Source organism: Fukomys damarensis, unplaced genomic scaffold (genome assembly GCF_012274545.1).
Source record: "Fukomys damarensis isolate Sample0158 unplaced genomic scaffold, DMR_v1.0_HiC HiC_scaffold_12, whole genome shotgun sequence".
Lineage (NCBI taxonomy): Eukaryota > Metazoa > Chordata > Mammalia > Rodentia > Bathyergidae > Fukomys > Fukomys damarensis.
The window spans coordinates 19,186,336-19,207,509 of NW_022900924.1; the positions used below are offsets into that span (position 1 = coordinate 19,186,336).

Below are 21,174 nucleotides of genomic sequence, written 5' to 3' on the forward strand. Positions count from 1 at the left end.
TTTTTTTTTTTTTTTTTTGGTACCAGGGATTGAACTCGGGTCCTTGCACTTGCAAGGCAGGCCACCAAACCGCTGAGCTAAATCCCCGGCCCAACAATACTTATTTCTAAGATGCTTTATGGACTGGGGATTTAGCTCAGTGGTTCCATCGCCTGCCTCACAAGCACAAGGTCCCAAGTTCGATCCCCAGTACAAAACAAACAAACAAACAAACAAATGTTTAAGATGCTTTAACTTGCAGTTGAAAAAAATCTTTTTGTGATCCTGAGAAAAAATGGAATAGAAGTTGAACCCTAAAGTTAAGTTTACCTGAATTGTTAAGCGTAAGAAAGTTAAAAAAAAAAAAATCTCTAAATTATGAAGATAAAGAAATGTGGTGTAATATGGGCCACCGATCCTTTATGGGAACTGCTGGGAAGCATTAGGTTTTGAAGTCTCTTGGATTTGGGACTATTTGGGTAAACTACGGATTAAGAATCCCAATTTTCGGGGGTTTTGGGTTTTGCAGTCTTGGATTATGGGTGCCCGGCCTACCCGGTACAGGAGGAGGAGCCTGTCCCTCAGCCCGCGATGACTTGGTTCCTTTGGGAGCCCAGTTGGGTTCTCTCCTGCATGAAGCTGTGACTGTGTAGAGGCCCACACAGCTGGCAGACAGGATGGGGAACTTCGTATTGGGCTGAGTTACACATTTACACTATCTTGTGGCCCTTGCACCTGGATCTGAGTAGTTCATTGTGATGCTTTAAACTTGCGTGCATGGGCTGGAGATTTAGCTCAGTGGCGTCGCTGCCTGCCTTGCAAGCGCAAGGTCCTGAGTTCAATTCGCGGTACCAAATAAAAAGTAAACTTGCGTGCGAAGAGGACATGAGAAATTGTCAGTTGGAATGACAAGCTTGGTTTCCTTTCTCTTTCTAGTTTGAACCCACTTACGAGGAGTTCCCTTCCCTGGAGAGCGAGTGCTTGCTGGACTGCAGCTGCATGTATAGGCTGGGCGCGAAGCTGGGGTAGGTGACGGGGAGGCACTGGTGGGCTGCGTGTGAGGTTTGTTTGCGCAGATGCTGTCCTGGCCGAGCGCCCGACAGGCTTGCTCTTGGTGCCCGAGTTGGAAAGAAGCGGCATTGCTGTCACTGCGTTGCTCCAGAGTCAGCAGAGCTGGGCCCTGCAGCTCCAGGCCCCAATCACTAGACACGGCCACCCTGGGCTGGTTCATCTTTAAGTCGTGCTTGCAGGACTCTGTCTGCCAACTTGGACTGGTTGTAGCTTATCTGCCTGTGTGATTTGTGATTTTGTTTAATGAACTCCTTTCCTCAGTCAGATCCTCCCTGAAGGCGTCCTGGAGCGCATGCTGAGGGTCCCCTGGAGAGCACTGGTGTTCGCAATCCCCAGATACCTGGGGTGCTGCCCACCTGGAGTCAGTCACGTGGTTTTCTGTTTCTAGTTGGGTCTGGTTTTCGAGACCAGAAGCATTGGTCATGTGAAATTCAGCCACACGCCTGACTGGTTCTGATCTGTGTTTGTCAGTTTTCAGGGAAGGCTTCTCCCTCCATCTTGAACAAGGACTAAAACAGAGTTGACTTTAGGGGGATTCGGTTCTGTCCCCTCCCTTACCTGGGCCCAGTGCCCGTCACTGTCCCCAGGAGACATTAACTTGAGGCTTTAATTACTGGGTCAGTGGCAGCTCCCTTTTTATTTATTTTTCCAGCTCTGGGGATTGAACTTAGGTTCTCTCACTGAGCTACATCTCCAGCCCACTTTATTTCTAAATTAAATTTATTTTTTATTCAATTTAAACATTAAAAATTTTATTTACCTTTTGTGGGGGGAGGGGTTTGTTTTTTTGAGACAGGGTCTTGCTATATAGTTCAGGCTGGCCTCGAACTTGCAGTGATCCTCCTGCCTCAGCCTCCCAAGTGTTGGGATTATAGGTGTGCTACCATAGCTGGCTTTTTTTTAAATTTTGGGGGGTGGCTACCAGGGATTGAACTTGGGACCTTGTGCTTGTGAGGCAGGCAGTGGAACCACTGAGTTAAACCCCTGGGACATTTTTAATTTTTTGAGACAAGGTCTTGCTAGGTTGCCCAGGCTAGTCCCAGCCATGTAATCCTCTTGCCTCAGCCTCCAAAGTAGTTGGCATGACAGGCATGTAGCCCTGCACCAGGCCTTGGTTACACATTTAAAAGGATGTTTCACAAACACTTTATCTGGCATTTGAGCTGCTTTGCAGATGGGGCCTTTAGCCTGTCTTCACCATTTTGCTGGAAGTGGAAGCTTCGCATTCTCCCCCGCAGTTTGGTGAAATCCACCGCCTCAGCTGAAGGTAGCTTGTCTCCGTGCCTCCCAGGTTTGTGTCCGGCCTAATTCAGCAAGGAAAGGTGGAAGCGTTTGAGAAAATGCTGTGGCGGGTCTGCAGGGGGTACACCATCGTGAGCTACGCAGAGCTGGATGAGAGTCTGGAGGACCCTGAAACTGTGAGTGCCCAGCCTTGTCCCGGAAACGCTCCTGGGTTTCAGTTCCTGTCCCCGAGTCCCCAGATGCAGTGTGCTGGCCTCTCCGTCTGAGCTGAGCTCTGTGTTTTCCTTATTTATTTATTTTTCTGGTACTGGGGATTGATTGAACCCAAGGCCTTTGCACTGAGCTCCATTCCTGGCCCTTTTAACATTTTTTATTTTGAGACAGGGTCACACAAAGTTGTTTAGTTGCCCAAGCTGGGCTTGAACTTGTGATCTTCCTGCCTCAGCCTCCCAGAGCTCTGGCTGGTAGCCATGCACATGCACCTGAGTTAGCCCTGTTCTTTTCGCATTGCTCACCACCTGGCACACACGCCTTTCCTTTGCCTGTTCTCTCCCTGTCCATCTGAGCAGAGTCCCTGGCCCTCCCGGGCAGAGGTTCTGTCCCCTGTGCTTCTGGCACCTGGCAAGGAGGTGAGGAATTACCTCACCTGTTCGCAGGTGTGGCACTGAGCGCCAGCCTTGGGCTGCCCAGGCGAGCGGTGTGCAGCCCCTGTTCTGCTTTCACAGAGCTCTGTGTTGGTGAATATGGGTGACTGCGCTTGGCTGTCATTACTCACAGAGTTATGCTGTGAGCTGGGCGTGGAGGTCCCCACTGCTGATCCTAGCCCTCAGGAGGCTGAGGCAGGAGGATTGGGAATTCAAGGCCATCCTGGGTTGAATAGTGGGATCCTGGTTCAGAAAATGAAACAGATTCCCCTTGAGCTCTAAGTTAGCAAATACAGAAGCCCTGAACCTCACCGTCGGCTGCTCGGGATGTAAGCGGGAGGCGGAGGCCCCTGTGCCGACCTGTCTTGCAGTCTGCAGAGGACTGGTGCCATGAGAGTGTTGCTTTGGGCTTGTGTAGCGAGCAGGTGACGTGCAGCTGGTGAGAGTCCACTGCTTAGTGAATAACTGAGGGTTTGAGCTGCTGAGTCAAGACCTGGGTGTGCCGGGGCTCACCTGTGGTCCCAGCACCTGGAAGGCTGAGGCAGGAGGATCCCTATGAGTTTGATGCCAGCCTGAGCTATGTAGTGAGACCCTGAGTCAACCCCTTCCCCCCAAAAAAGAGGAGAAAAAAGTTAGGCACATAGAGCTGATGGCTGTCTTTGTTCCCAGCAGGGAGGAGCCATAAAATGGCATGCATTCCTGATATCCTTCTGGGGAGAGCAGATTGGCCAGAAGGTTAAGAAGATCTGTGACTGGTGAAGCCCCACTTGTCTGCTGATCTCTGTGTAGAGCCCCCGCCTCCTGCATTTCCCTCTGCATTTCCCAGAGAAGCGCCGCGGGCCTACGGCCTGCCACTTTCCGTACTGTGGTTTATTTCTTTTGCTTTTCTGAGGCAGGTCTCACCGTGTAGCCCAGGCTGGCCTCAAACTCATGGCTACCCTCCTGCCTCAGCCTCCCAAGTGCCTGGGAGTATAGGTGTGGGCCCCCTTGCCCTGCTTCCATTTTATGGTTTCTTTGCCTCAAGGCCAAATTCTTAAATGCTGAATTTGTCATCCTTGACGAGGACATTACTTAAAATATTTAAAAGTGGCAGTGGGGCGTGCTGACACACACTGCCATCGCGGCATGAGGATCACAAGTTTGAGCCCAGTCTGGGCAATTTATTGACTTGTGGGACCTTGTGTCAAATTAAAAAAAAAAAAAAGAAAAGTGAAGACTTGTGAATAGTATTCCCAGGTTTGACTTTTCCCTGGACTCAGGGCTTTGTGTCATTCGAGGATGGGCTCAGATTTCCTGTGAGCTGTGGTGGCTCTCAGCAGCACGTGTGGCCTGGCTGTCACCACCTGACACTGCCTCGCTGGGTGCCCTGTGCCTCCCAGGAGGGGAGGTAGGACGCGGGGAGCGCGCAGATGCGAGGTGTCGGTAGTGCACTGAGAAGGCTGCAGCTGGCCATGAGCTTCCGGGAGTCATGCAGGCAGCGGTGGAGGTTTGGGTCCCGGGAGAGGGTGCGACGCTTCGCACCTGCATTGCTGTGTGGCTGCTCTGCCCGGTGGAAGGAGGTGGGCCTGGCCGCCAGTCGATTCTGCTGCTTGTGTTGGAGCCGCTCTTCTAGTCCCCGGGCTCAGCTGCGTCTCTGTCCCCCAGTTACCACTGCCATGTGTACCCCTACCCCAGCACGGCTGAGGAGCGCAAGGAGATCCAGGAAGGGCTCAACACGCGGATCCAGGACCTGTACACTGTGAGCGTCGCGCCCGGTTGTCCCACCTGCTGGGGACCCAGGGAGCTGTGGGCGTCACTTCCCCTGCACCGTGGACACCTCATCCTTCTGCTGCCCCCGAGGCTCGTGGTGGTGGGCGGTGGCTTTGGGGTCTCGGCAGGAGGGCTGTGGTGGGAAGCAGGCCTACAGGGTGACGAGCCTGGGCCTTGTGTGACCACAGCCGCCTCCCGCCAGGTGCTGCACAAGACCGAGGACTACCTGAGGCAGGTGCTGTGCAAGGCCGCCGAGTCTGTGTGCAGCCGTGCCGTGCAGGTGAGGAAGACGAAGGCCATTTACCACACGCTGAACATGTGCAGCTTCGATGTCACCAACAAGTGCCTCATCGCCGAGGTCTGGTGCCCCGAGGCTGACCTGCAGGCTCTGCGCCAGGCGCTGGAAGAGGGCTCGGTGAGGCCCGGGGCTCTGGGGCGGGATCTGAGCGGCTATGGAGAAGGTGCCAGGCAGGGCCAGGAGCGCTGGCCCCCGGAGGCCCTGTGTGGGTTTCTTTTTAATGGCCGTGGGGGTGAACCCCGGCCTTGCACTGAGCTCCACCCCTTTGATGCTTTGTTCTGAGACAGGATCTTGCTAAATTGTCCAATTGCCCAGACAGCACTTGAATTTGCAGCCTGCAGAGCGCTGGGATCACAGTTGCTCTTTTAGTGTTAGAGCCGGGAGGTGGCTTGTGCGGCTCCTCCCCTGGAAGCTAGCGTTGTCATAGCCGTTTTATCTTGGAGTTCTGTACCCGCAGATAAACACATATGAACAGATGCTCTTTCTCTTTCCCCGTCTCTGCACAGAAAGGTAAAAGGTGCTGTGCCCTTCACACTGCTCTTTCCACTTTGTGTGAGCTCCACTTTCCCTAAGAACCAGCATTCTGCTGTGCGCCTGTGCCAGGCTCTTGTAGCCAGCTCCCTTGGACAGTTAGGTGGTTTCTGGTTTGGAAATGCCAGGCCGTGATGTCCCCTGACCTTGCTGCGCCACCCACGGGCCCTCTCCGCATAGGCCAAGGCCTGGCAGGACCTGTGGGCCCTTTGGGTGACACCGCCGGCTCGAGCCTTCCTCCTTTTGTGCACCACCCGTCTCCTTTGCCCATTTCCTGTTGGGTTGCTGGTCTCTTTCTTAGTAATTTCTGTCGCCTCCCGTCTCCCGTCCAAGTACTAACCCGGCTCGACCCTGTGTAGCTTCTGAGAGACAAGATCGGGCGCAGTCGGGTGGTCCTTTCCACTCAGTACGCGCTGCAGGAATGCGTTCATGAGGCCTGGCTGTCCTGGCCAGTTTGCCTCGGCACTTCGGTTCCTTCTCGCTGCTTTCTGGTTGTCTCCAGCTTCCTCTTCCCTGATGGCCTCTAAGAGAGAAAGTCCTGTTTCTGGTTTGCAGTGGTGACTGCAGGCCCACACCGTCCCGTGTGCTTGCTGTCCCAGCCTGTCCCATGGGAGACCTGTGGGACAACACAGCCCCCGAAGCCGCCCACCCAAGCCCTTGTCCTCCCGGGCCCCTCCTGCTGTCCTCCAAATGGCGACAGGGACACACGTCACCATCGCCACACAGCTCACCGGAGCTCTGTGTCCAGGGCTTGTTGGACGCTGGCCCGGAACTGTTCCTCGGACAGCCGTGTTTTTCTTTTCTGTGTGAAAGAGAGAGAGCGGTGCCACAATCCCCTCCTTCATGAACACGATCCCCACGAAGGAGACGCCACCCACACTCATCCGCACCAACAAGTTCACCGAGGGCTTCCAGAACATCGTGGACGCCTATGGCGTGGGCAGCTACCGCGAGGTGAACCCAGGTGCGGTACCGCGCGTGCCAGTCCCTTCGCTCGTGTCCGTCTAGTTGTGTCCCAGCCCCATGCGGAGAACCAGGGAGACCAGGATTGGAGCCGGGTGTGGGGCTGTGGGGCGCGGCCGCTCAGGCGCGTGGTCTCTGCCTCTTCTCTGCAGCTCTCTTCACCATCATCACCTTCCCGTTTCTGTTCGCTGTGATGTTTGGAGACTTCGGCCACGGCTTCGTGATGTTCCTGTTTGCCCTCCTGTTGGTGCTGAATGAGGATCATCCCAGGCTGGCCCAGTCCCAGGAGGTGACGCGTGTGCAGGGGCGAGCTTGGATGTGAGCAGGGCCACCTGAAGAGCAGTGCCCCTGCCAGCTCTGGGTGCTGGGGACGTCTGTCCTGCTAGGCAGTTTTCTTCTTTTTCCTTTTTGAGACACTGTCTCGCTGTGTAGCCCCAGCTGACCTTGAACTCTTAGCGATCCTCCTGCCTCGGCCTCTTGAGTTCTGGGATCGCTCCCGAGAGGTGGGGTGGAGGCCCACGTGAGTGCACGCTGAGCCGGTGCTCGCCCTCCACAGATCATGAGGATGTTCTTCAACGGCCGCTACATCCTCCTGCTCATGGGCTTGTTCTCGGTCTACACTGGCCTCGTGTACAACGACTGCTTCTCCAAGTCAGTGAACCTCTTCGGCTCGGGCTGGAACGTGTCTGCCATGTACAGCACCAGCCATGCCGTGGAGGAGCGCGGCAAGATGGCTCTCTGGAAGTGAGGCCTGGTCGGGGCCGGGGCCGGGGCCGGGTGAGTGCCTTGCCTTCTCCGTCCTGTGCCCGGTGACCACCCGCCTCTGCCTTCTGTTACAGTGACAGCGTCGTGAGGCACAGCCGGGTTCTCCAGCTGGATCCAAGTGTCCCCGGCGTGTTCCGAGGCCCTTACCCTTTTGGGATTGACCCGGTGAGTGTGCCCGTGGTGTGCGCTGCCGTCAGTCCCGTGACAGGCGTCACTGCACTTTCTAGGCTGCGAGGCTCAGTTCAGTGTCAGGAGGGAGGAGGCAGGTGTTCTGGCACCAGGACCTGTGCGTGTGCACATGTGTGTGTGCGTGTGTCCCGACTGTGTGCCCTGGGCGTGTCTCCCCAGTCCAGTCCACGTGTCGATGGCACTGGGACTGAAAACCATCTGCTGGGGGAGCTGGGGCGGGCACGGAGGCCTCAGGAAGCCTGGGCCCTTCTTGATGTCTCGGGTCCTGTCCTGGAGCCACAGGTGTCGCCGTCCCTTGGGGCACTGAGTGCTGAGGAGCTGCCGGGAGGGCGCTGCGGGTCCCCACGGTGCTGCTGCCTGGGAGGCTGTGGGAGTCGGGGTGTTCGCAGGTGGGGTCCCCGGGAATGCTCGTGCTGGGATCAGACCCTGGCCTGTGTGCGAGGCAGGTGCTGTGCCCCAGAGCCACCCCAGCCCGGCTTCGCTGGTTTGTTTTCTGTGGTTCCAAGGATTGAACTCAGCACCTTGTGTTTGCCAGTTGGACCCAGGACCTAACACACACCAGGCAGGCCCTCTGCCCCAGAGCTCGAGCTCGAGCTCCAGCCCTTCCTTCGCTCCCTCCCTTCCTTCTTTCTCTCTCTCTTTCCTTCTGAGACAGAGCTGCCAGGCTGGCCTCCCACTCTCCATCCTCCCGAATAGCAGGGGTTGTAGGTGCCCCATCCTGCAGTCAGAGCAGACCTCAGCAACAGTCTCCGGGCTTCTCTGGTGACGCAGATGTCGTGCTGCCCGCAGTGAGGGCCGGGTGGGAGCGCCCCGTGGAGAGCGGTCCGGCGTCCACAGTCTCGCAGTTTGCCCCGCCCCGTTCTCACCACGAGCAGAGTCTGTGAGATTCAGTGTCGCATTTTCAGCCTTCACATGGTGGGCACTTGAAAGACTTGCGCAGCAGTGTCCTTAGAGAGCACTTTGCAGCCAGATGCACTGCTGATCAGTAAGGAAGGACACATTTCTCATTAAAGGAGCCAAGGAAGAGAGCTAGAGTGAGGTGTGCAGGGCAGAAGGGGAAATGTCCCGGATGGCGCTGTCTTGCTTTCCCGTTAACACCATGCCATCGCTGCAGTTCCCAGTGTGCACAAGTGAGCAGTTGTGGAAGGCCTGTCCACACCCACCCAGGAGACCCTCCTGCCTCAGCTGTAGCATACAGGCAGACTACAGATGCCTCTCAGGGCTACAGTGCCGGGGGCACCTGGCTTTCTGTCTTCCCTGCTGTCTTTTCCTCCCCAGCCATGCTGATGCGACTGACTGATCTAAGTCAACAAGGCTCACGCGGCCCCATTTCTTTCCTCTAGTTCCCAGCCCTAAATACGTCTTCTAAAAATCTTACTTTGATTTAAAAAGAACCATTATTTTCAAAATGGTGGATGGTGGTGTTCACTTATGATCCCAGCACTCTGGGAGGCTGAGGCAGGAGGATCACAAGTTGGAGCCCAGCCTGGGGAATTCAGCAAAGTAGTAAGACCCTGTCCAAAAATAAAAAGGGCAGGGGACGCAGCTCAGTGAAAAGGCTATGGTTACCAGCTGTACAGACTGTGTTTGGCGTCAATGAACGGCATGTGATGCGATGGGAGTTACTGGAGAGCTGGGTAGGGAGGCCAGGGAGGCCCTTCTCACCCAGCCCAGGGTGGTGTGAGAGGAAGGGTGCGGGACGGAGAGGGACAGGTGGGCCCGCGGGCTCCCGACCAGCAGCGCCTTTTCTGTTAAGCCCTGCTTCTGCTAAGCGGGGCGCCCGGCTCGCAGGTGGGGTGGGGGCGGTGTGGTGTCCCGAGACTCAGCGTGGCCTCTGTGCGGATGGCAGCTCTCATCAGCGTCGCCTGTTGACGGACGTTAAAATACTTCACTTTTCTTTTGTTTGGTCTTAGATTTGGAACCTGGCCACAAATCGCCTCACCTTCCTGAATTCTTTCAAAATGAAAATGTCTGTGATCTTAGGAATTATTCACATGACATTTGGTGTCATTCTGGGAATATTTAACCACTTGTAAGTACAGTGTTTCAAAGCCGCGTGTGTGTACCAAGCTCGGCTCATCTCTGCTTGGACTCCTGGTGGGCGGCGTGTGTGCTTCGCCTGCTTCTGTTTGGGTTCCTGAGCTCCCATTCAGATCGTTCGTTCCACATGGATTCTTGAGCACCTCCTCTTGCCTTCGTGTAGTTTATGTGCCAGCAGGGAGATGTGCTCCATGGAAAGCCAGTTATTTCCAGAAATGAATTTTGTCAAACTTCAGTTTTATGATTAGAAAATTTGTGCCGGGTACAGTGGGGCACACCTGTAATTCCCAGCCCCTGGGAAGCTGAGGCAGAAGGATCACTGCAAGTTCAAGGCCAGCCTGGACTACATAGCGAGATCCTGTCTCAAGCAACTGAAGAAGCCAAAAAAAATAGAGAGTTTTTCACTGTGTTGATGAGAGTTAACATATTAGAATTTGGACCTTGAACCCTTTTTTTTCTAACCAGACCAATCCATTCTTATCTCTTAACCATAGTTTATAGAATTAACGTAGCTTAAAGTCTTAGCATAATTGGAATCTTGAAAAACTTACATGATGTAAGATAGTATTTCTTGAAGCCAGATTTACCAGTGACTTGTGGCACCCAATAAAGGCACCAAGAAATTGGCCGGGCGTGGTGGCGCACGCCTGTAATCCAAGCACCTGGGAGGCTGAAGCAGGAGAGTCTGAGGCCAGCCTGGGCTCCACAGTGAGTTCAAGGCCAGCCTGAACCACATAGCGAGACCCTGCCTCAAAAAAATTGAAAATCGAGAGACACCAAGGAAGTTGGGTAGGTTTGGCCGTGCAGAGCTTAGTCATTTGTGCTGTCCTCGTCTCTCCCTTATGGACCAGCCTGGAGTGCTCACACAGCTCTGGTCTCAGGATTCGGTGGCTATGCCTCCTCGGCCAACGGCCCTGCTCTGTCCCCAGGCACTTCCGGAAGAAGTTCAACATCTGCCTGGTGTCCGTGCCCGAGCTCCTGTTCATGCTGTGCATCTTCGGGCACCTCATCTTCATGATCGTCTACAAGTGGCTGGCATACTCGGCCGCCAGCTCCAGGGAGGCGCCCAGCATCCTCATCGACTTCATCAACATGTTTCTCTTCCCGGCCAGCGAGGCCAGCGGCCTCTACCCAGGCCAGGTGGGCCGCTTCCTTCCCTCTGCGCTGCCCTGCTGCCTCGCCCACGGCTGTGGGGTTGGGTGGCTCTGGGCTCCTGCCCTGTCTGACGCTTTGTGCTCACTGTGCCCCCTGCCGGGGCTCCAGGGCCGCGCCGGCTTGGCCCTGCTGCACCTTTGCTCTCTGCCTGTGCGCGAGCCAGTGTGTTACCGCGCACCTTCCCTTGGCTGCCAGACTCGCAGCCCAGCCCACGGACAGTGGGCCTTGTTCACAAGCAGGGTTATAATTCTTGGCTACCTTCCTTTTTTCTTTTGGTGCTATAGATTGAACCTCGGGGCTACGACATCCCTTGGCCCTTTTGTTTGATTTTGAGACCAGGTTTCACTAAATTTGCCCTGCCTGGGCTTGAACTTGTGAGCCTCCTGCCTCAGCCTCCCGAGGGGCTGGGATTTCAGGTGTGCACCAACATTCCTGGTTTATAATTATTTTTGAACTTTTTGGGTTTCTGCTTTTATTTTTTTTTTTTCTTGTTCATGACTTCACAAAATCATCATTTCATTGGAAATTTAGAAGGACACAGGTCCAGGTGAATATAAGTGCAGTGGGGCTGGGGCACTGCAGTCAGGAGGATCTGAGCAGAGGCTGCTTTTACCAGGCACCCAGCGCTTCCGGTGACCTCCCTTCTGTCCTTACCGCACCCCATGAGAAGGCTGGTGGCCATTGTTGGGCTGACAGCCTGTGGCCTAGGGAGACCAGTGATGCAGGAGCCAGCGGGGCAGGATTTGAACCCAGGTCTTCCAGACCCCACAGCCCAGGGCTCCAGCCTCTCCTGGCATTTCAGGAGGTATTGGTGGGGCTGGGACAGCACAGACTGTACTCGGGCAGCCTGGCAAAGCTGGGAGCCTGATTTAGCAAAGGCAGCCATAGTGCCAGACAGCATGCTGTGTGTTCACTTTCACCTAAATCCGCACACTCCGCGTGGCTGTGTGGGGGCGGAAGGCGCTAGGATGGAACCTGGGTGCACGCGAAGCCGTGCTTATCGGGGCCTGCACCCTTGCCCCTGCTGGTGCTTTTTGCGGCCCTGGGGATTGAACTCATAGCCTGTGCAGCCCTTCTGATGTTTTCTTTTGAGACAGAGTCTTGCTGAGTCCCTGAGCTGCCCGGGCTGGGGTTGAACTTGTTGTCTTCCTCCCTTCGGTTTCTAGTTCCCATTTACACTGTTTTCAGAAAATCGTTAGCTAGAGTTCAGCTGCGCTTAGAATTTTCCTGATTCTTTTATGGAATCGTTAATGCTAGTGGTAGTTGGAGTGCTGGGTCAGAGCTGGGAAGGAGTGAAAGGTCCACCTGCTGGCACTCCCTGCCCGGCGGCCCTGCGCACCTCTCCTGTGTGGCCCATGCTGATGCTGCTCCGTACCCTCTGGTCTTCTGTGCCCCAGGCGTACATCCAGAGGGTGCTGCTGGCCGTCACCGCACTGTCTGTACCCGTCCTCTTCTTGGGAAAGCCGCTCTTCCTGCTGTGGCTGCACCACGGCCGCGGGTGCTTTGGTGTGAACCAGGTGAGGGACGTGGCCACGTGTTGTGAGTCAGATCTGCTTTTCTGTTTTGTTTTGTTTTGTTTTTGGTACCAGGGATTGAATTTGGGACCTTGGGCTTACGAGGCATGCGGCGGAACTACTAAGCTAAATCTCCGGCCCTGGCTTTGGTCCTTTCAGACAGGGCCTTACTGTGTAGTCCAGGTTGCCTTGGATACTATGTGGCCCAGGCTGTCCTTGACCAGGGGGTGATCCTACTGCCTCAGCCTCCCCATGCTCGGGTAACAGGTATGCGCCACCACGTCCAGCTACAGGTCTGCTTTCAGTTAAGCAAGGACCAGAGTGGAAAGCACCCCCCAGGGTGCTGGTGCAGAGCCAAAGCCTCCCTTAGTCGCCCATCTGGGGACACTTGGGCCAGGGCCCTGGGTCCAGAGGGTGCAGCCCCGACCCCACTCTTGGCAGAGGCCATGAGGAGGACGGCATGCCTTTCAGCGCAGCTTTCCCCAAATTCTCACCTCTTGATTCCTGTGTGTGAAGTGTTTCTTATTTAAATAACGTGATGAGAAACAGGAAATTGTGGGGAATCTAGACAGTAGTGTCCCCGAGTTCTGCTTCTGATTCTGAGCAGGTCTCCTTTGTTGAGTATCCTTTCTTCCTTCCTTCTGAAATTAGTCTGTGCATAAATGTGCATGGACGTGGGGTTTCTCTCTTGGTGCACGCGGCTTGGTGGGATCCTGTCACCTCCCCACCACCCAGCCCTACACATGTTTTTGTTTTTCAGAGCTGACACTCTGTCCTTGTTAAACACTGATGTCCTGGTCCCCTCCTCCCCAGCCTTGGCCCCTCCCATGGTCTGCTTCCAGGAGCTGGGCTACTCTAGGGACCTTTGTTTGTTTTTGTTTTTTGACACAAAGTCTCACTGTGCAGCCCAGGTTGACCTCGAACTCATAGCGATCCTCTTGTCCCAGCCTCCCAAGTGCTGGGACTATAGGTGTCTGCCTCTATGCCTGGCTTTTTTTTAAAGTACTTGAGATTGAATCCAGAGCCCTCTACAGCTGATCCCAGCCTTTTTAATTTAATTTAATTTAATTTGCGACAGGGTCTTGCTAACTTGCCCAGGCTGGCCTCAAATTTGCAGACCTCTTGCCTCGGCCTCAGTAACTGGGATTCTAGGCATCACACATGGCAGAACTGTGTATTTTTCCTTCTGTTTTTGGCTTATTTTACTCAGTGTATTGTCTGAAAGCGTTATCCATGTTCCAGCGTATGTGACAGTTTCCTTTTTAAAGATGTATAATATTCCTTTAGATGGATATGCTGCTGTCTTACTTTCTTATCAGTGAGACACAGTACTCAATACTCACAAGTTAAAGGAGGACAGGGTCATTAGCTCACACTGTGTAGAGGTTTAGTCCATAGCAGGCAGGAAGCAGCCGCCCTCCTTTCCCTTTTACCCCATCCAGGCTACAAGCCTCTTGGATGGTGCCATCCACACTGTGGGTGGGGCCTCCCTCACCAGTAAATCCATTCAGCCACCTCTAGAACTGTGCTGAACCAGTCAGTGGACTAATCCGGCATCACACCCCCATGATCCAGTTGCTCCCAAAGGCCCCACCTGTGAGCACATGAGGCTCTGGGACTCAGACAGGAGTTGTGCCCAGTGCCTCCATTCACTCACGCATTTGTGGACACCTGCATGTCCCACCTTTTGGCCGCTGTGGATGGTGCTGCAGAAATAGCTGTTGGTCTCTCTCCTTTCACTTCTGGGGATGCCCCGGAATGCGGGTGTGGGGCACATGGTCAGGCCACGTGCAGCTTCTGAGGTGCCGCCATGCTTTCTCCAGGGCTGCCCCTCCCGCCAGTACTGCAGGAGGCTTCCATCTCCCACACCCTTGCCAACAGCTGTCCCTCCCTTCTCCTCTCCTTGCCCTGTAATAGCCCCATAAGGGCATAAGGAGCTTTCGCCTTTTAGAGACCTATTTATTCTCAAGGAGCTGAATCACGAAGCTAACCCACTGGGTTTTGTCACCAGCGAAGGGCCCTGACCCCGTGCTCTCTTGCTCGTTAGAGCGGCTATACCCTTGTGAGGAAAGACAGCGAGGAAGAAGTGTCCTTGCTGGGAAACCAGGACATCGAGGAGGGGAGTGCCCAGGTGGAGGACGGATGCAGAGAAGTGACGTGCGAAGAGGTAACCTTTCCACTTGCTGCTGCAGCGAGCTTGGATCAGCGGAATAATCCTGGGAGAAACAGTCTCAGAACACAGCAGGCTTAGCGGGCTTCCTAGCATGCCCGGGGCCACACAGCTGGTGTCGTGACTCGGGTCTGGTTGTCACTGTCTCCTGTCCTTTCCCCTTGCTCTGGGATTGAGTGTCACCATGGCAGTTTATGGTGGAGGTCAGTCGAGTCAAGGGCATTGCTTTTGGAAGACTCCTGGGGCAGCCAGAGCCTTTTCATAGTTGCAGGAACGAAACCCCCAGGTCACGCTGATTTTAAAGGGGAACCTAGTGCTCCTCTGGGACAGAGTAGAGCTGGTTTTGGGACATAGGTTGCGTCTGAGTTGGCCGAGTCTCCAGTCCCAAGGGGCTGTGCTTGAGTTTGCTTTCTGATCCCAAGCTGGTTGGCCACGAAATCGGGACGAGGGTCACAGGCAGCCCTGGGCTCGAGTTCTTCAGTCTTCAGCCAGAGGGAAAGGCATCTTACTGCACACTGCCCTCACGGGGACCCAAGGCAGGGGCCCAATGGGCCTGGCTGGGACACTTGATCATCACTGGCCAGTGACTGTCATCTTAAGGTGGTGAGGGCTGCTGTCACAGCACACCGTGCACTGGATAGATAGCTCAAGCAGTCCAGGTTTGGTTCAGAGCTCTGGAGGCTGGATTCCCCTAGGCCTCTCCTGGTGCATGCAGTCCTAGGGTAGCTGCTTTGCCCCAGGGTCACCAGTGCCGTGGGCCCACCCTCAGCCCCTCTTTAAGGGCCCCTCTCCATATCCAGTCATGACAATGAGGGATAAAGCACAGGTATTTTGGTGGGGACAGAAGTCAATCCAGAGCAGCTCTGAGTGGTCAGGAGAAATAGCGTCCCCGGGACAGGGCGGCATGGTCCCGGGCAGACAACAGAGCTTGTGTACTCTCCTGACCTACCTATTTTCTTGGAAGCTGTTTACCTCCTTAAGAAGGACCACACAACTTCTCATCGTTGTGTAACTATGTACTCAGTGTTTTGATTTGGGATGGTTCGTAATTAATCAGATGGGACAGTAGAAAGCGGAGCTGGCATAAACCTTAGTGGCATGTCACCCAGGGTCTTACTGTCCCAGGGGCCCAGTCTCAGTCACTTTCCCATCGCTGGGACCCAGGACCGTCACCCACAGCCCCCGGGAGGAGTTATTTGGCTCAGTTTTGGGTGGGCTCAGTCCATGGTTGGCTGGTTCCAAGGCTGGAACGCCCAGCAGAGGGGTCTGGTGGAGGACAGCTGCTCACGTCATCGCGGAAGGGAGGGGCCGGGGACAAGACTCCACCCTTCGCATCACAGCCCAGTGGCCACCTCCAGCCAGGCCCCATCTCCTGCCACACACGGAGATATCTGGGGCCATGTTAGGTCCAGACTGAGACAGACCTCTGCACTTTCCCTCCCAGCCTGGACTCAGCTGGCTCTGACCTGGGAAGCAACGTGCTCGCTGCCCTCCTCAGATGTGCGGTGCTTTCTCCGGTGGCTGGACTCTCATCCAGCTCCCTAGGGAGGTGGCTGCTGTGACAGTCACAGTCCTCAGTTCACATCAGGGAAACAGCCTGGGCGGGGCACGCCTCGCTGTCCCCACCTTCTCCATCCCAAAGCCATTCCTTCCCCTTGGGCCCAGGGACACCGGGCGGCAGCACGTGGGTGCGTGTCTGAGGCGTGTGCGTTTCCTCCAGTTTAATTTCGGGGAAATCCTGATGACGCAGGCGATCCACTCCATCGAGTACTGCCTGGGCTGCATCTCCAACACCGCGTCCTACCTGCGGCTCTGGGCGCTCAGCCTGGCCCACGCGCGTAAGTCGCCCCGGCTGCGTGGGGAGCGCGGCTCTGCCCCGAGTGTGGTGGGCGGGTGCTGAATACCCCACCCTGCTGCTGGGCCCAGGTCCAGAGTGAGCCGCCTGTGCAGCACCTGCTTTCGGGGACAGGAGTACCAGGCTGTGTGCAGTGGGGCAATCTGCAGGCGGAGAGTGCATCTTTTTTCTTTTTCTTTTAAATTAAAAAAGAAAACACTTTAATGCTCCGTGCTCCTCATCTTTTAAGAATAGACTTAACCTGTTTTTCGTCTCTGAACATCTGTGAGTGGCAGTAAGAGGGCGCCGGTCTTCACAGTGCCCCCCGCCCCTTCCCTCGCAGAGCTGTCTGATGTCCTGTGGGCCATGCTCATGCGCATGGGCCTCCGCATGGACAGCACCTTCGGGGTCCTGCTGCTCTTCCTGGTCATCGCAGTCTTCGCAGTTCTCACGATTTTCATCCTTTTGGTCATGGAAGGGCTTTCTGCTTTTCTCCACGCCATCCGCCTCCACTGGTGAGTGTGAAGTGTGGCCTTGGTACCCGTGCTGGAGAAAACAGAATCCTCCCCGGCTGTATGCACCACACCCCAAACCTAAGGCCTGACGCAGACTAGCTCCTTCCGTCATAACTTTTTGGGTTTTTGTTGGTACCGGTGATCAAGCTTAGCACCTTCTGCTTGCAAGTCAGGCAGCGGCACCACTGAGCTAAATCCCCGTGCCGTCTCAGCTTTGTGTCTCAGTCACTTTCACACACTAGGACAAGATACTTGGGGGGAGGAGAGGTTTACCCTGGCTCACAGGTCCAGAGCTCATGGGTCTGGGTCCATGGCTCTGATCAGAAGGGACGCGGTGGGAGACCTGGGAGAGGGAGGGAGCGGGGAGGGGATGAATCCTCCAGGCCACGCCCCTGTACAACCCTTGTGACCAATGCCTTCCTGCCCCACCCAGGGGCTTCCCCAGCCCCGCCCACGAGTACCGCCCTCAGTGCAATGACCCTGTGAGGGGAGGCCTGATTTCTTGTGCCCGGCCCTCCTCACAGACTTCGAAGGCATGGACTGGGTGTTTATTTGTCTCAGTGACAGCATTCGTGCCTAGAGAATGTGGTGAAACTACATGAGCAGAACTGTTTGAACAGACGTAGGGATATTATTTCAGCCTTCCACTAATATGTGTGTTCTTTTTGTAATTTTTTTGTAGGGTAGAATTTCAGAACAAATTCTACGTTGGTGCAGGCACCAAATTCGTTCCTTTCTCATTCAGTCTTCTCGCATCAAAGTTCAGTAACGACGACGTGGTGTGATAACACTGCTGTCACCAACAAGCTTTCAGATTTATGGAGAGCTATCATGTTAAGAACTTCACATCTGTCAAGTTTATGATAGGAAAAAATTCCGTCTGCATTGATTGCCTTATGATATAGCCAAATGATTCTGTAAGATACATACCTCTTCCTCATGTTAAAGATTTTGTAAAGTTTACGAGTTTCAGACACAAATTTCTTTTTTTTTTATTATGAACACAGGATAAGTTAATGCCAAATGTCATGTTAAAGTTATTTTTAAAAATATAGGATTGGGGAAGAGAAGCCAGTTTTGAATGGCTAAATGAAAATGGTCTTAGATACTTGATTCCTTTTAAACCTTATTAAAAATACAAAGAATTATCCTGTCACTTGACGTTGTTAGATAATATTCCCCAACAGCTGAAGTTAAGCAGGTTTTTTTGGTCCCGGGGATCGAATTCGGGCCCTTGCACTTGCGAGGCAGACACTAGAACCAGAGTTAAATCCCTGGCCCTTAAGCAGTTTTTTTTTTTTTTTTTGGTACCAGGGGTGGAACCCGGGTCCTTGTGCTTGTGGCCCCCTTAAGCAGTTTTTTAAATTGAACAATTCACATTTATTTTGCTTGATTAAAATATGCAAACAGTTTTTATTTATTATGTGTTACCTAGAATTACAAGTAGGGAATTATCTCTACACTTTTGTCTTATTTTGGTAATTGAAGAAAGTGGGATAAAATACCATTCAGTAAATGGCTTTCCCACTTGTATATTTTTAAAGACTCTTATCTTCACATAAAACCAATGATGAAAACTGTACAATTGGAAAGACAGACTGTATACCGAGCCTTGAGACTTGAGACCGCAGAAGACAAGAGATCGGATCTGAACGTGGTGCTGCCCTGGCTGCATTACGGATGCAGAGTGCTTTCTACTGAGTGAAGGAAAGACAAAAAGAAGTGTTTATATGTTTTTATAGCAAAATATAAATTATTTTACCATGAAGAGATTATACTTATCTTTGAGAATAGTATGATTTTTTACTTTTAGACTAATTCTAAATAAAGGTCTTATAAAGGTAGGGTTAATTTAAACCTCCAAATACTATTTAGGTCAGCCGAAAATGAATTCTTATGAAGACATTAATCTATAAAGTTGAACTTAAATTTCCCATTGCACTTGACAGTCAGGTTGCCCGGATTTGAGTCGGTCCTGTTGGACATTTTGGTCCTGTCCTCCTTGTAAATTAAGTTCGTGTTTCACATTTTAATCAGTTTTACATCATTGTCTTCAAAATGAAGCCTGCCACATTCTCATGCTGGTGAACTTGAGAGTGACCCACGTGGGCCTGTTTCTACCCCAGTGCTTGGTGCGTGTCCCTTTTCACTGCTGGGCCCCAGGGCGTGCTGTGTCCCAGGAGGTCTCGGGTGTCTTTCGGAGGCCCCTGTTTGCTGAGGGACAGGAGCTCATGGCACGAGGCTCGGCCGTGACCGCGCTTACAGCTCTCTGATCCAAGCAGAGGCTCCTGCTTTCCTCCTCTGTGCTTAGCTGAGAGACAGTGATGTTCCGGACAGTCCTGAAAGGCTTTCTGCACCAGAAGCTCTGTTTCCAGAGAAGCATGTCGCCAGATGTGTGTGAGATCTGTACAGCGTCCTTCCGTGCCTCTCACCTGCAGCTGTGTCCCCGCGTGTGTCACCTCGTACTGTGTGTGAGCATCTGTGGCAGTGAGTGATAGCAGCAGCAGCTGATGTGTCCCTGGGAAGCCCAGGTTTCGCTGCACAGCCACAGGACTCGTCATCAGGGAGAGACTGGCTGGGGTCTTGCATCTCTCTCTGGTATCTGTCGGGGTCCACTTTGGAATTCCACTTAGAGCATTTAATGAGGGAACAGAATGGAGAGTGAAGGCTCAGTTTTCAGCCTAGCTACGTAGCAGTTATGTAGAATGTGATTATATAAAACATTCATGACCCTAACTTGAGAAAGGGCTCTGGAAATACAGTTCATCAGGGCATCTTCTAGACCCCAGGGGAAGTTTCACTTCTTTACAAAGTGATTGTCCCAAATCACATTCCCAGAGCGGCTGCTCAGTTTTATTTTTTCAGCTTCTGTTAGTCTGTTATGCACAGCATTTGCAAGGCAAGTTTTGCTGCCCTGATAGCAACTTTCAGAGGAAAGATGGGCCATGGTCTGGATGGGCTGATGACCGGGGTCAGGGCGGCCACACTTTTCAGATAAATTTGCCACCACGTGGTGTGGAACCCAAAGATAAAAGGCTGAGCTCGTCCCTGGGTGAAACCCTCACTCCATCCTGCACATGGCAGGGGGCACTGCAGGGCTGCACTGCTGTCAATAGCACCGTGGATGCCCGTCTGTGCCCCAGACCTTGGGAAGAGCTCCCCACATGCTGAACGTCTCCATCCTCATTTCTGGATGGGCTTCGTTTTGAGGCAGGATCTCACTGAGTCTCCCAGGCTGGCCCTCAACTTGGAGTCCTCCTGCCTCAGCCTCCTGTGCAGCTGGGTTGCCTTGCACACCCGCTGCCGGGCTAGGAGTATATTTCAAAGCCACTCTCTGGTCTCCGTCCAGTCTGCAGTAGTTGAGCTGTTGGTGGATTAGGTATTCCGACTCCCTCGTGCTCTACATTCATGATACAGTACCTTTTGCTATTGAAGTCCAAGGCGGGCTTGCTTGCGTGGCACTTGGCGGGTCTCGGGAAAGGGTACTGAAGTCTTAATCCAAGAGGCTGGAAATGCGCGCTTGCTGAGAGCTTTCCTGTCAGGACATTGATTAACATGGGGCTCTGTTAGGAGAGGGCTGGGCTCCTCCTTGCAGGGCAGCAACAGCCAGTGAGTTAGTACTCCGCTGCACAGCATGAAAGACAAATCTGCATTTTCCCATCAGTATTGGACTTCTTTTGCTAATGACAAATAAATATATCTATATTTTTAAGGCTTGTGTGCTTTGCTTTCTTGTGTCTGGTCCAGGTAGAAAGCCAAAGAATCCCGCCCTTCCACCCCAGTCCCGCACCCCAGCCGCCTGTCCCCTCTGCAGTCCCCACGTGTCCGAGGGCCCTCCCCTTGCCCACGCTGCAGCGCCCTTTCCTGGCTGGCACCGCCCCCTTGGGTCCACTGCTTAAATGTAACGTGGACCTGCAGCGGCGGATGGGGGCTCGCGAGGGTCACAACGCGTGTCAAGATTGAGCTCAGTGCCAGCCGCGAGCTAGTGGAGTCTCGTCCGTTGTCTGGGCGCCCGTTGCTGTGGCCGCCGTTGCCAAGGACGCCCACTGGCCCCTGCGCTGCAGTCGGCTCTGCGCTCTGCTCTGCAGAAGCGGCGCCATGGACGACCTGCGGGTGCTTTGGATGCGCGACCGCGTGTACGCGGCCTTCGGCCTCTCAGACCCCCAGCTCTTCGAGGAGCTGCTGACTCGAAACGAGGGCGAGGCGGAGGATCTCATCCTGCACTTCCTCAACCGCAGGAGCGACGAGGAGGCCGCCTCCGCGCTCTTCTTCTACCGCGCCACAGTGCCGGAGGAGGTGGAGGTGGAGCTCGGTGAGCCCGCGCCCAGGTGCAGGTTGGAAACACCTGTTGTCAGCTGGCAGTCCCACCACTCAGGAGGCTGAGGCAGGAGGATCACAATTTAGAGCCAGGCCTGGGCAATTTAGGTCCTGTGTCAAAATTTAAAAATTAAAAAGGGCTGGGGAGGGCCAGGGATTTAGCTCAGAGCCATCGCCACCTGCCTCCCAAGTGCAAGG

The 21,174-nt window shown here is 54.0% G+C and overlaps 2 protein-coding genes across 4 annotated transcripts in view; both read left to right on the top strand.

The window, feature by feature from the left end:
- Positions 1–17,928, top strand: part of Atp6v0a2 (ATPase H+ transporting V0 subunit a2) — a 27,604-nt gene extending 9,676 nt beyond the window's left edge. The window contains exons 5-20 of the mRNA XM_033762474.1: positions 916–1,004; positions 2,342–2,468; positions 3,606–3,691; positions 4,581–4,674; positions 4,888–5,100; positions 6,328–6,478; positions 6,630–6,766; positions 7,034–7,221; positions 7,317–7,407; positions 9,345–9,463; positions 10,401–10,611; positions 12,024–12,143; positions 14,188–14,307; positions 16,031–16,148; positions 16,488–16,659; positions 17,342–17,928. Coding sequence (XP_033618365.1) covers positions 916–1,004; positions 2,342–2,468; positions 3,606–3,691; positions 4,581–4,674; positions 4,888–5,100; positions 6,328–6,478; positions 6,630–6,766; positions 7,034–7,221; positions 7,317–7,407; positions 9,345–9,463; positions 10,401–10,611; positions 12,024–12,143; positions 14,188–14,307; positions 16,031–16,148; positions 16,488–16,659; positions 17,342–17,444 — 2,139 coding nt within the window. The 3' untranslated portion in view covers positions 17,445–17,928. The remainder of the gene's footprint in view (positions 1–915; positions 1,005–2,341; positions 2,469–3,605; positions 3,692–4,580; positions 4,675–4,887; positions 5,101–6,327; positions 6,479–6,629; positions 6,767–7,033; positions 7,222–7,316; positions 7,408–9,344; positions 9,464–10,400; positions 10,612–12,023; positions 12,144–14,187; positions 14,308–16,030; positions 16,149–16,487; positions 16,660–17,341) is intronic.
- Positions 17,929–17,937: 9 nt separating this feature from the next.
- Dnah10 (dynein axonemal heavy chain 10) overlaps positions 17,938–21,174 on the top strand; it is a 114,426-nt gene continuing 111,189 nt past the window's right edge. For all 3 annotated transcript variants that reach the window (XM_010604298.3, XM_010604300.3, XM_010604299.3), the window contains exon 1: positions 17,938–20,971. In XM_010604298.3, the coding sequence (XP_010602600.1) occupies positions 20,758–20,971 (214 nt within the window). In that variant the 5' untranslated portion in view covers positions 17,938–20,757. The remainder of the gene's footprint in view (positions 20,972–21,174) is intronic.